The sequence below is a fragment of the Mus caroli genome, unplaced genomic scaffold, assembly GCF_978045245.1.
Source record: "Mus caroli unplaced genomic scaffold, Mus_caroli_1 scaffold_3, whole genome shotgun sequence".
NCBI lineage: Eukaryota > Metazoa > Chordata > Mammalia > Rodentia > Muridae > Mus > Mus caroli.
This window is the reverse complement of record NW_028227258.1, coordinates 28,702,997-28,717,500: the sequence shown is the minus strand read 5'-3', so window position 1 is coordinate 28,717,500 and position 14,504 is coordinate 28,702,997. Positions and strand designations below refer to the sequence as shown.

General features: G+C 45.3%; 1 protein-coding gene across 6 annotated transcripts in view; it reads right to left on the bottom strand.

The window, feature by feature from the left end:
- Sgms2 (sphingomyelin synthase 2) overlaps nucleotides 1–14,504 on the bottom strand; it is a 78,456-nt gene that overhangs the window by 4,191 nt on the left and 59,761 nt on the right. For all 6 annotated transcript variants that reach the window (XM_029474995.2, XM_021158894.3, XM_021158895.3 and 3 more), the window contains exons 3-4: nucleotides 10,408–10,525; nucleotides 4,377–4,530 (exon numbers count right to left, since the gene is read on the bottom strand). In XM_029474995.2, coding sequence (XP_029330855.1) covers nucleotides 4,377–4,530; nucleotides 10,408–10,525 — 272 coding nt within the window. The remainder of the gene's footprint in view (nucleotides 1–4,376; nucleotides 4,531–10,407; nucleotides 10,526–14,504) is intronic.

Genomic DNA, 14,504 nt, shown 5'->3' with positions numbered 1-14,504 from the left:
TTTAGATCACCATCACTGATAGCATGGTGCAGTTCTCCAGTGGCAAAAGCTCTGGCCTCTTGGCCCTCCATGTACAGAAGTTTAGCCCCTTGCTGAGGCTACTCTACTGCGCAACTCACGCCACTGACCAACTAGGAGAGAACTGTGGCATGCATGGGGATAACATGGTCACAACCCCAAGTGGTTCTCACATAAGCGCTCATGACAGGCATGGCGGAGACAGCCTACCCCTGGTTACCTGGCCGTCTGGCGCTGTTCCCTTTCTGTTTTAAAGTTTTACTGGCTCCCAATAGAAGATTAATGATCTAATAAACTGAAATCAATTTCCTATTAGACTTTGTTTACATTCAGAGTGACATACATGCCCAACTGTAAAAGAATGGCTGGAGAGCAAAGGGAAGAAGGCTGACTCCCCGAAACTGCAGGCAACAGACTAAAGGGGTACTGTTTGCACACAATGTGGCTCTTGGTAAAACATTTCCAGTTCTGTGTAGTACAACCAATTTAAGCTTATCTCCAACTAGCTTACAAATAAATGAGACTCAGACTTATAATTATTCTATTTGGCTTTGACAACTACTGGGGGGTAACCCCTAATTTAATCTTCTAACGGCTGGCCTGGCTGTCTCTCCAACAGTGTGCCCAGATATTTGCTATTTTTCCTGGTCATGGGCTCATGGTCCATCTCCCCTCATGGCAGCTTCCTCTTCTCTCTCATCCATCCTCCCCTTCTCTCCTCTGTCTCCTCCAACCAGGTCACTCCAGACCCACCTCCCTGTCACCCTCCAGTAATTGCCTGTGGCCAATTTTATTTAACCAATAGTTCTAAATCAAGGAACAAGGTTTGCACAACAAATCTTGTAAACGTGAGCAGTCCCTCATGGGTCTAGACCTTCTGGTATAGAATTTGGCGTTGCAATACAGAACAACAAGGCAAACCTCAGCAGTTGTGTGGGTCCCACGTTGAGACATCCCCCTATATCGATTACATCACCCCGCTCCTACATTCTCCGAGGTAACTCACAGAATCCTTGGATTTACAAGCCACAAGAGGGCTCAGGGGGCCCAGTGCAGCCCAGTGGCTATTGATTATGACACTGAAAATGGAGGCAACCCTGACAATGCTGGAGGTCTTGTTAAATACACTCTCAGTCCCCCTGGCTCCAGCCCTCCTGAAGCTCCAATCTGACCTACTTTTCTACATATGTAGGCTGTTGGGGACTTATTAACAGCCCAAGCTGTTTGGGCACATCAGAACTATTCTGCATCACGAGTCGCCAGAAGCAGAGCTGAAGTGGACCAGCAGAAGCGATGTGGCCAAAGGCTATGTTACTACTGGTGGCATTGAAAATTCCTCAAGGAATTCTGGGAACCCCTCATGTGTTCTTCTAAGAAAATGCATTTTATATGATTGAGACCACAACCCACTGTCTTCTCTCCACCCACCAAGATTTTTTTTTTTTTTTTGCTATTTATTGTTTTGAGAAAATGTCTCACTAGGTAGCCCAGGTTAGCCTTAAACTAACAATCCTCCAGCTTCAGACTCCTCAGAGCTAAGACTACCCACCCCTAGCCAGGAGAAGCTATTTTGAAATCAACCCAGCCAATGGGAATCCTGTTTGTGTGCTCATTCTAGCTACAGGGATAACATCAATAAAGAAATGTCAACAAAGGGGCCTCATTTGTCTGTGTGAGATCTGCAGGAGAGTCGGAGTTGGCATGAGATGGGCTCAGGTCAGCGGTCAAGGACTAAGAAAATCCATTGACTATATGACCAGACATTCAGTATTAACAGCCACAGCTGACGTCCGCAGGCCTGATTTTAAAGAACCCAGGCTCCAGCCAGCATGTTGGTGCAATTCAACCTTTCATGTTAACCCATGAAATGGTCCTGCTCCAGCATGCTCTCCCAACTGAATTTAAATGCACTTTCAACAAGAACGTTAGCAAGGAAAGCGCTCAGAATGATCGGAAGGCAGGAGAGTGATCGCATGTAGACAGTCCATCTAGGGACCATGGGAGCCAGGGCTTACTCAGGGAAACAAGCCAAGCATGACTCAGTCGGTAGGAGAGAGCTGATATTTTATTTGGCATCAGCCATTATTGGAAAAAAAATCTTCCCATGCCATATGTAAACTTATACAACTTAAAAAAAAATCATGCCATGGGAAGAAAGTCTCTCCATATTGTATATACACTTGATTACAACTTGTTTCTCTGCTTCTCTGAAGGGAAAGAAAGAATGGTGAGAACCAAGCCCTGATTATCAATAAGTCGACTACTCTTAGACAATCCTGTGAGGTCAGACAACTTGAACTGACATCTCTAAATCTTAATCTCTCTCTCTCTCTCTCTCTCTCTCTCTCTGTGTGTTGCATGTGTGTACATGTTCATGTGTGTTTATGTGTAGGCTAGAGAGGCCAAGTGTGTTCCTCACTTGTTCTTCGCTTCATTATTTGAATTTGAGACAGGGTCTCTTGCCAAATTTGAAGTTCACTGTGGAGGTTTGAATAGGGATGGCTCCCACAGACTCATATGTTTGAATCCTTGGCCCATTGGGAGTGGCACTATTAGATGATATGGCCTTATGGGTGTAGGTGTGGCCTAGTTGGAAGTATGTCACTGTGGAGGAGGGCTTTGAGGCTTATATATACTCAGGCTACACCCGGTGTAGCACACAGACTCCTCTCATTGCCTTTGGATCAAGACATAGAACTTTTGGCTACTCCAGCACCAAGTCTGCCTGCATGCTGCCATGCTTCCCACCATGATGATAATGAACTAAACCTCTGAAACTGAAAGCCAGCCCTAATTTAATGTCATTTCACTTGCTCTTTAGATATTGACTAAACTGACACTATGGTCCCTGGGACGTCTTCTCTTCAATACTTTGTGGTTTTCAGCACACAGTGCCTTTACTGTGACATGCAGTACCTGCATGCCCATCTTCTGTATACTTCCTGTGATCTACAGATTAAGACTGTACCACTGGCCTAAAAAAGATGGACTTTCTGTGGATGGAACTTCCTTGGGCAAAAGTTACAATCAGAACCATAAAGAATATGCTGCCATAACTAATTATTATATATCAGAACTGTGGCATTCCATTTAGTGAGGAGTCCCTGGGGCTTGTGAAGAGATGAAGTGGCCCATGCCCCAACACACTGTAGTGTGCATGGTCAAAAGGGATATGTGTAGAAGCCCCCTGGGCTTTTAATGCAGAGTTGATAAGAACCCTTTGGATATAGAGTTGAACCTGTCTGGATTATCAAAAAGCAAAAGAGGAGGGGAAAGCAAGAGGTGGGGGGGGGCCCTTGGATGCAGGTCTGTGTCTATTGTGGTCTGAATGAGACCAGCACTCATAGGCTCATGTGTCTGAATGCTTGATGCTATTTAGGAAGGACTAGGGGGTGTGGCCTTGTTAGAGGAGGTGTGTCACAGGGGTTGGGCTTTGAGGTTTCCAAGCCCATGCCTTCCTTGTTAGCTTTCTCTGTGCTTTGTGGTTGTTGTCTCAACATGTGAGCTCTCAGCTACTGCTCCAGTTGCCACGCCTGCCCGCTGCCATGCTCCCAACCATGGTGGTCCTGGATTGTACTCACTCTCTGAAACTGTAACTGCCCCAATTAAACTCTGTCTTTCATATCTGGACATGGCGGTTTCTTACAATGACAGAAAAGTAAATTAGACAATGTCCAAAGTTCTTTCATCCATGCCAAACAAAGACAACAGAGAGATGCTTCTGGAAACATAGGGTAAGGAGGAGATGTTCCACAAGACGCCCTAATGCTGCAGTGGAGGCTGGGAAATGACCACATTGGAATGACATAGAACAGGGATGTGGATAAACACGAACTACTGGGCATTGTAGAACACAAGAGAGCCGAGGTCTTGTCCTTGTTTTTAGAATGCACTGGTCTCTTTTTACAACACGTTTATCTTTTCACTTTTTTCCCCTACTTCATCCAAAAACTTTGAGACAGAGTCTCACTTCATAGCTCTGGCTAGCCTAGAACTCACGATATAGACCAGGCTGACCTGAAACTTATAAGATCTCCCTGCCTCTCCCTCCCGAGTTCTGGGATTAAAGGCGTGCATACCATGCTTTGACCTGTTCTTGGTCCCGATATTAAGAACTCCGTGCCTTGAGAGGTACTAAGGAAGAAGGGAGATGTTTGTGGGCATGCTACATGCTAGGAAGAAAAACCACAAGACTTTACCCTTTAGGCTTCAGGCCACACGTGACGAGGTGAATGGCAAAGCGCATGCATCCTTCTCTCCCCTGTCAATCCCAGCAGCATGGGGATCCCATCCCTGTCAAGAACTCGGACCCCACACACCACAGCAGTCAGTTCAGGGAAGAATGAAGGATTACTTACATTCTTTGATGAACAAGTAAGTAAGTGTGAGCACGACAGTGTGGCCGCTGAAGAGGAAGTCTCCGCACAGGATGTGAGATCCCGTGATAGACAGCCCCCCGCCAGAAATCAGCCGGAGAATCCGCTGTATTTTTGCCTGAGAGTCTCCATTGAGCTGAGTGACAGAAGACAGAGAGGGAAGTTGACAAGATGCTCAAAACCACGTTTCAGATAGAAAAGTCACCAGGCTGTGATGTTTATCTTCTTTTTTTTTTTTTTTTAATTTTCCTTGTAGCATAGAAAAGTCAAAAAGCATTCCAAGAGGAAACTCCTCAAACTAGGTTCTCCTCATTTTGTTGGTTGGGGTTTATTGACATGCTTTAAATTTTTCATTATGTTGCTAATAATATGTTTTTGTGGTGTTGTGTCCTTGGGCAAAGCTTTTAAAAATATTAATAACCAATGACTTCACCACTATGTGCTAAAAAGCAGATCAGAGCTACTTTGTTTCCTTTTGGCAGAAGGACGTGAGGCTTTGGGGCCATTACCATCTGACTAAGCTGTAACTGTAGCTATCAGTACTCAGTGTTAAGTGGGTAGCACCAGGTGTGCATAGAGCCCCATTAGTATCTGCCGGTAACACACGGCTACAAGAAACTCACCTCACAATTGAAATAGGGTTGGAAGTGACAGACTAGGGGTTCAAAGCTTTCAAAACTTTGCATATCACAAGGAATCTTAGTTCTCCACAGGAGTCAAGGGACCAGAAGCCTCTCTAAACCACAGTGTTGTTATAAGAAACAATGTCAGGCCAGGGCGAGAGTGTGAGGCAGTAGTTTAAAATGTATCTCCTATGAAACTGAAGCATGCAAGCAAGAGTAAGTTAGAATATGAGGCATGAAAACTTAGAAGAGAAATGGAGGGCTGGAGGGACAGACAGTTCTGGGACTCCTAATACAGAAAAGTCAACATAGGCTGTCTGAGAATGGTACTCAGGAAGACATCATGTGATGGTCTACATGAAGGAGACACACGGAAGGACTGGTACTGAGCAGTCATTTGTGACCTTGGGGACAGGTTTGTGACATGTCTTCAATGTACTCAGCTCTGCTACTTCTGAGCCCTGGTCCCTGACATGAGGCAGTTCAACCATACCAGTGGAGTGGGAGAGGCAAACACTGTCAAGTCTGGACACAAGCCTTTGATCCCAGCACTCAGACTGTGGAGGCAGAGTCAGGCAGAGCTCTTAGCTATCATAGACATTATGTTAAAGTGGAAAAAAAATGAATAATCCAGTCCACAAGACGCCAAGTACCAGGTGACCGATCTCACCTAGCAAGGAGCTCTGGAGCCAGGAGAGCATGCCCTTGAGGAAGGCAACAGGCCTGTTGACAGATCACATGACTGACCTCAGGCATCCTCAAAAAGGCATTTGGTCAGCTATATCATATAAAGCACCATGCTCTTGACATACAATACGACTGTTTGCTCTATCAGCAGCCCATTATCCTCTTCCTGTCATGAGACTGGTACAAAACCACCCACCATGAGAAGCAATGAAAAGGTCACGCACAATGCCCAAGTGATGTATTCCCCTTCATTTCACCTCCACCCACCTGTTGCAACGCCACTTCTCTAAAGGCAGGGACACTCTCTGCTTGGGGTCAGATACTCTGAGATCTAAATAAAGTGGGTTCCTAGGTCACACATTGTGTTCCCTCTTCTGTTCAGCAGTGCTGGTGTATGACAGCCCCCACCCTACCCCCATATACAGTTTTCTCTCAGGTCTCAGTTATTCAGTCAACCACAGCCTAAAAATATTAAGTGGAAAGCTCCCCTCAAGAAATAATTTAAATTTTCTTTCTGTTTTTAAGTTTCAACTAACTTTTATTATAGGATATTAGTATTTCCCCATATTTTATCATTACTCTTTAAAATTGTTATACTGTGCCTAGTTTATAAATTTAATCAGACATACATATTTGATTACATATATATGTACATATATATATATATACACACACACAGAGAGAGAGAGAGAAGCTGTATACATAGTGTTCAGTGCTATCTGCAGGTTCAGAGATCCACTGGACATCTTGGGATGTGCCTTCTGTGGAAATAGGAGACACTGCAAGTTGGATTTCTGGTGGCCTTTGGTTGAATACAGTTATTAAATAGAGAAACAGACTCTTTTGTTTTCCTTTCCTGTTAGCTACATTTATTTATTTATTTGAATGTGTGTGTGTGTGTGTGTGTGTGTGTGAGAGAGAGAGAGAGAGAAAGAGAGAGAGAGAGAGAGTGAGAGGGGCATATGCACATGTGGAGTTGGGTGTTGGTTGTCTCCTTCTACCGTTTGGGTACCGTTGGTCTTGGGTATTGAACTCTGTGCACTGGTCTTGACAGCAAACGCCTTTATGCATTAAGCTATCCAACTGGCCCACTCTGTCCCTTAAACCCTATCACTGGTAATCCAGAGATGTGAGATTATGCTTTGAAAATGCTAAACAGAACTTTAGAAGAAGAAGAAAGGAGGGAGATCGCAGGGCACGCGTGGGCAGGGAGAGAGGCTAGCGAGCACTGGGGCTGGAGGATGACCCTGATGGTCTTTCTTAGGCCTACTGCAGTCACCACACATCACTCAACACTATTACTCATCGTTTCTTTGTCTCCAGATGTCAGTCTATGCAGCTGGCTGTCATGTAAAATCAAAGTTGCAGAAACCCAAGAAAGCAGCATCAACCAAAACACCCAAATTCATAGCTCCCCTCCCATTCTTAAGGATTCCTCCAACAGTGACTCCCATATACTACTTCCCACAAAATAAAGTAGGTACAGAGCAGTCCAAGGTGGCTGCCAGAAACCTGACCCTCAGCACTGTCCTTCCATTAAGAAAAGCCCTTCGCCCACTGCTAGACAATTAGCAGAGCGCGAGACCTTAGAACACTCAGCCATAAATGGGATGTCTCCATCAAATCCCTCCCCTCAGGGCTCAGGGAACCCTGCAGAAGAGGAGACAGAAAGAGTGTAAGAGCCGGAGGGCATGGAGGACGCGAAGGAAGGGGACAAGGTAGGTCTTCTGAACACAGCAGGACTGATGCACACAGGAACTCACAGAGACTGGCTGCATGCATGGGACCTGCACCAGTCAGTGCCAGATTAGGAGGGATGGACGCAAGCCCCTACCCTAACCTAGAAGCCATCTCCAACTGATAACCACTTGCAAATGAAGATTTAGTTTCCTCCAGGAACAAACTACTCCTAAGGGTAGGCTGTGTGCCCAGCTGCAGATGCCAGCAGGAAAGCAACTCAAGGGCATCTCTGGAGGTTTCCTAGCTCATAATGACCTGTTCAGGGTTAAATCCAGTCATCCTCTCCCTTCCTCCCTCTCTTTCCCCTTCTCCCCCCCTCTCTCTACCCCCCTCCTTCTCTCTCCTCCTACATGCCCTCTGTGTATATTGTGGTTTCCTGTTTTGAGTGTTTATGGGATTCTTTTTTTTTTTTTTTTTTTTTGGTTTTTCGAGACAGGGTTTCTCTGTATAGCCCTGGCTGTCCTGGAACTCACTTTGTAGACCAGGCTGGCCTCGAACTCAGAAATCCGCCTGCCTCTGCCTCCCAAGTGCTGGGATTAAAGGCGTGCGCCACCACCGCCCGGCTTATGGGATTCTTGAGTGTTCAAGCAAGTGGCTCTGTGACTATTTCTGTTTCTCTTGCCTTTTCTTGGGTCCTTTCCCCCCTGTTTGTTTGTTTGTTTGTTTTGTCCTAACTGTTGTGTCTGTGTTTGTCTTATCATATTATATTATATTTTTATTCCTTAGACACATGTTTATTTTCTAATGAGAGACAGAAGGGGGTGGATGTAGATGGGAGGGGAAGTGGGGATGAACTGGAGAGGGTTGAAGGAGGGGTTATATAAAAAGAAAATTTATTATAAATAAAAGATAAAAAACATATAATATGTATATATAAATTTTTTCAATTAAGGAAAGAGGGAAAAAGGACTTAAAAAGAAGAAAAAGAAAATCCCTTTGGCTGTCTTTAGCCGTGGTGAGGGAGGGAAAGCTGGCCCCAAAGGTTTCCACGGGAAACAAACACGTCACTGTCGCTATACAAAATGACTTTGAAAAATGACATTTCACAACTAAGCCAACTTTCACCTAGACACACACTGAAGAAAATAGACATTCTGGCTGGAATCCAAAGCCTGTGTGTGTTGTGTGTTTGTGTGTGTGTGTGTGTGTGTGTGTGTCTGTCTGTCTGTCTGTCGGTAGTAAATCATAAGCAAAGGACTTTACAAAAACATGAACTAGACAAGCAGAACCTTGATGGCCAAACGGCAAGAGCCCCGGATGCCACCCTGATAACTCTGTGCTGTGCGAGTTGCTGGTCTCCAGCCAGCGGCCTCTGTCCTCTCACAGTGAGAGGTCTGTGACATGCAAAGACCTGCCACTGCTCACTCTGAAAGATATTCAACAGCCCTGCCAACACAGGAAACAGGTAGCTCTCAAAGAGCCCTGTGGCCACAGGCAGCGAAGCAGCACTTGGAAGTAGCAGCTGGGTCAAATTTAGACCCAGCAGCTTTGACTCCTGCTCTCTATCACCATGGCTTCTTCAGCCAGACAGGAAGATGCATGTGTCTGTTTCACAGAACCAAGTCGCAGGCAACTGCAGCCTGCTTCTCGGGGGAGGGCCTGATCACTGACTGCGGTAGGTGACGAGTCCGGGAGGCTCTGTCAAGAGTGACTGTGGCGTGGCTACCCCAACAGCTTGTTTCCTGCCATGGCTTTGGGAAGCTGCAGCTCTTCCGTGAAGGGTGACCTTTAATCTGTGTTTCTATAATCAGTCGCCTTTCTCTGCTAACCTCATCCATTCCTGGGAAGGGTTTGCCGTCCTCTCTGCCGTGGTCACCTCACCACTGAACACACGGTAACAGTGTTCCGTAGTAAGGGCTCCTTAAGCTTCTGAACTCTCATGTCTTAAATTAGTTTCAGTCAAAGCCAGCCAGTGTTTAAATTCAACATGTACACCGTCTTAATTACAGACACGTACTGCTTTGATGGCTTTAGGAAATGACCGCCTTCCCAAACCACACCTATGTTTGGTAAGGGAGACGGCTGGCTTCTCCAGAACCGCTCTGCCTTCCTTCCCTCAACATCTGCTTAGTGTTCAGTGAAGTCTGATGTTAGCCTTCCTTCCCTCGTCCAGAAAGCACATGATCTGTAAGTTTCCATTTCATAAACCAGAGTGCACGGGCGTCTGAGGTGAAGAGTGGCCCTCCTGCGACTGGATGCTATGTGAGGAAGCTGTAACTTCGTTTCAGACAGCTTCCACAGCAGCAAGGCTACTCCATCTTTTCCAATGTATGGACGTCTGGCGCTCTCTTTGAGTTTTCTCTTTTAAGCCCTATCTGCAGCATTAGTACATCCTGTCACTCTAACCTGCAACAACGTGTCCCGAATTCAATGCCATCAATTCCACAGTCATAACCAGGTTCACGTTCTTCAGGCAGTGAGGACCTTTGCAGCCTGTGGCCAGACCTGCCGACCCTCCCACTACCTGCTGCTGCTTGACCCCAGTACAGATACATTGTTCTCCTGGCCTGCAGCTTTCACCCCTTCCATGGGGCTGACTCTCTCTTGCCCAAGTGTTTTGTTTTGTTTTGTTTTTTAAACACCTTTCCCTGACCTTTCTATAGAAAAATTCCTACCGTTTTCCTCCGACAATCACCTGAATTACCATTGTGCAAAACATTATGAATGTATTTATTATTTGCTGTTATTTAAAAGAATATAAGCCCCCCCCCCCACGGGGGGATGGGGTGGGCTGTGCTTTGTTCACTACAGCGGCCAGGACATACAGAATTCAGTCCTTACAGAATGAATGCTGCTGGACACATACACGTCTATGTGTCTATCTGTGTACAGCTAAAGCAGACTAGAGAGTATGCTAGGCTGCAGCGAATTCCCACGCCAGCATATGGAAGACTGTGCGATGGATGCACTGGGTGCTCTGGAATTGCTTTCCCGATTCCCCTGTGTGGGACCCGGAGGCTTACCTTTGGCGCACACTGGAAGTGCATTCCAGGCACAGGCAGCGTAGTGACGTACATAGTGACACAGCGGTACAGGTATAAAGTTCCCATGATGAAGAAGAACCTACGCCCCACGATTGACCTAAAGAAAACACAGCGGTGGGAGAAACAAGTTTACCGGTTGTTGATTTTGTTATTATTATTTATTTTTGGGGGGGGGGGGCTAGCCTGGACCACACTACATTCTCAGACTCATGATCCTTGGGCCTCGGCCTCCTGAGTGTTGGGATTACAAGGATTAAGCTACCACGCCTGGATCCAATATTTTAATCAATCAATGTTTAATGAAAATAGTGAATTAAAAAAATACACCTCAGTTTTACATTTTAAGGCCTGTGAGCTACCTACCCCATAATTCCATAGTAAGACTGGACTCCCATCTCCAAAAAAGATTTACAAGCTAAAGTACCTCTAAGTCATTTTGGGCCAGAAAGGGGTTAAGGATGTGGGCACAAAGGTAAACTTAAGAAAGAAGATGAGGCGCCCGTGTGGTCTCCTCGCCTAGTAAAACAGCTCTCTTTGCCAGAGAATTCAATGGGCTTCTCTCTGTTTTTGGTCAACTTGCCAATTAGCAAAACCCTCTAGAGAACACATCAGGGGTGTAAGTGAGCCGTGGCCATGGAGGAATCATGTAATGAATCAGGTGCCGTCACATAATTGGATACACAGCGTGCTGTGACACCTCATTAAGCCTCGTTCTGTAAGCGTGGTTTTAATTGGGACCATGCAGAGGTAGTCGGATAACTCGGGCGTGAGCTGCTTTCTCCGACTGCATAGGTTTTCAGAGAACTGCATTTTGAACATGTCCAAAGTTAGCTACGGGATTGACTTATCTACGCTATTAATGACTACGCTATTATCTTATGCTCTATTGATCTTTAAATGGTAAAGGAAGATAAAAGGGAGTGCACGGGTCAGTGTCGTCTGCCTTCTTCTGAACAAGATTGCACTATTATTTATTGAAGCATTAGTAAAGGATTGTTTATAATAACCACGAAATGGAAACAGCCTAAGTGCCCACAAGCGGGTGAATAATGAAGATGTCATGAGTCTGTATGATATAATATGATCCCGACATGAAAAGGAGTCCAGTTTTGTCACTGTGACAAGTTGGACGGAGCTAGAGGTCCTCATGCAAAGTAAGGCAGTCACAGAGAACCAAGCTCAGAGTAACTCCAGCCCTAAGCCAAAATGAACCACGTTGGTCTCGGTGATGAACACAGACTGGAGTTTGCCAGAGACTGGGGTGATGTTGTGTGTTTGAGGGGAGGGTATGAGGGAAGGTTGATCAACCTGTGCTAAGTTACAGGTAGGAACAAGACAGGGTGCTGAGATGGCCCAGGTAGCAAGATGGCTACTGTTAACAATGTGCTGTGTATCTCAAAAATACATTAGAAGGATTTTAGGTATTTCATCATAAGGAAAGTGGTACGTAGGCTGGAGAGATGGCTCAGTGGCTAAGGCCATTGGGTGCTCCTCCAGAGACCACAGGTTTGATTCCCAGTACCCACATGGCAGCTCACAACCATCTATAACTGAAATCCCAGGGGATCCCATGGCCTTTGAGGGCATCAGGCGTGCATAGAGATAGAAGCAGGCAAAATACCCACGTACAAAAAAATAACATAAAATTTAAATTACTTTTAAAAAAAGAAATGTGTATAAAGAGAGGCATGTTTAACTTGATTTGAACATCACATAATAAAACACTTATATGAATATACATACATAATGCCTCATTAAGGAATCCAATTTTGTATGTTTTATGTACCAGCTAAAAATTAAAAGGCCTGGGTATGTGGTTTAGGTGCTGGAATATTTGCCTAAGACACAAAGTCCTTGATTCAATTTTTTACATTGCATAAACCAACACCTAGCATTTGGGAGACAGAAGCAGGAGGAACAATAGTTTAAGGTCAAGACTAGCTACATAGTGAATGTAAGGCCAGTCTCTATCTCAAAATTAAAATAAAATTTTATGAAATTAAAGAGGAAAACAAAAGAGAGATTGGTCAAGAAATAAGGCAAAAAGCCCTTTCAACTGCACGGTTTTTACGAAGACAGTGAGTTGACCATGAGGCTCGGAGCTCTTCTGAATCTTCATTCAGTCTACACCTGTTGTTCTCAGACTATGACTGAGCCCGCTGACCTCCAAAGCCATGGCATGACTGCTTCTGGGTATGTTTGCGGGCAGAAAGGGTCTGTGGGCTCTCAGTTTTGGCTCTCGGTGACAGCCCCCTTTCTGTGGTTATGTCTCTAAGTGCCAGCTCTGAAAGCGGGGTTGAGTGGGGATGCAATTACCTACCCCCCAGTTGCTCGTTTTAACTTTTCTAGAACATAAAGTGTATTCATTCCGTGGGCTTCTCCCCCTCACAGTTCTCAAAGCGTCCAAACCACCACCGACCAGAAGACTCTTGAGTAACAGAGCGCCTCAGAGATGAGGAGGAGATATTTTAAGTTTGCTTCTCACACAGACCAAGGTCAAATTCAAGTAACGGTTGGGACTTCTAATTAAAATATGTACAAATAATCTATTTTAGTTCTCTGCCACCAATAGCTATTTTGAGAACATTCTAGGGTTCCAGGTGAGGGAGAAGATGATGAGGGATGGAGACAGTGAGATGGAAGTGTTTATTCACTGTATCCTTGGTCACCTAGCTTGTTCTTTAGTACAGAAAGGGACAGGCAGTCAGCAGTGCTGGCTACTCTTTCTTGGCTAAGTGAAAGCAATTCTCTTTGAGATTCAAGCCCAGGCACCACAGGAGTGCTGCTCTGAGGTGTGTCCCATACTATTAGACAATGGCAAGAATGGAGGAGAGCTTACTATGAGTCAAATATATTCATTCCTGTGTCCTGGGCCCAGAACAGAAATTACCTCAGGTGAAACGTTCACTCTCCAGTCTCACTTAGAAAAAAGCACCGTTCAGGGTCTGTTTTCCCTCATAGCTCATGAAAGAGAGAGACACTTGAGAGCTGCCACCATAACAGAGGGCTTGCCTGAAGTCCTGGGTACCAGCACCGAGAAGGAAAGAAGGGGCGGACTGAGAGAGCCTGGGAGGGGCTAGGAGTTCTTACTTGGATAGGGTATTGAAAGCAGGGTCATGAGAATTATCCCGCCAGTTACTAAAATACAAGGTCCAAACTGACTTCCAAAATGAAATGGCAAATCAGTGCTGTTTGTGATCTTAGTCGTGGGTATAAAGCACATGGCCTAAAGATGTGACCGTTTGTGGTTTTGTTTTCAATAGATAATTTTCTTTTTTTTTCTTTTTTTTGGTTTTTTTCGAGACAGGGTTTCTCTGTATAGTCCTGGCTGTCTTGGAACTCACTTTGTAGACCAGGCTGGCCTCGAACTCAGAAATCCGCCTGCCTCTGCCTCCCGAGTGCTGGGATTAAAGGCGTGCGCCACCACGCCCGGCGATAATTTTCTTTTTAACTGGCATGTAGTCATCACACATCATGTATAGGAGATAGTGTGAAATTTCAGCATCAGTGTATAAGGATCCAAGCAGGGCAGGGCCTAGCTTTCCCATCGCTCCTTTCTTGAATTTTAGGTTTTCCTTGTGTGCTGGGACTGAACCCAGGGTTTCATGCATGAGAATCAAGCACTGTTCCTACTGCACTACATCCCCAGCCCATGACCATGAGTGAGTCTGGACATGGTAAACTCAGGATGGCAACAGAAAGTCAGTTATAACCGTTAGCTCTCACATAAACCAGGAAGAGGACTCTACTGCAGAATGGAACCCAGTCGCACACTAGACTAAATATCTCTTCACTCCAATGTGACTATGAACAGTCTTTACACACAAATTGAAGGAGAAAGCAATCATGGAGAGCCCAGGCAAGCCCTACCGTGGTTAGGGTCAACCCCAGGCACTACAAAGAAAACAAATGGTCAACAGATGTATTCTTGCTTTTGGCATAAAGAAAGTCATCACTGGTCTGTGCAGAAGCAATTCATTTCTACTAAGTAAAGGGCAATAGATAGCTCTGCCCTTTACCCAAATATATTGAAGAAACATTGCGAGAGTCACTATAAGGAGATTGCTTTTTGGGTG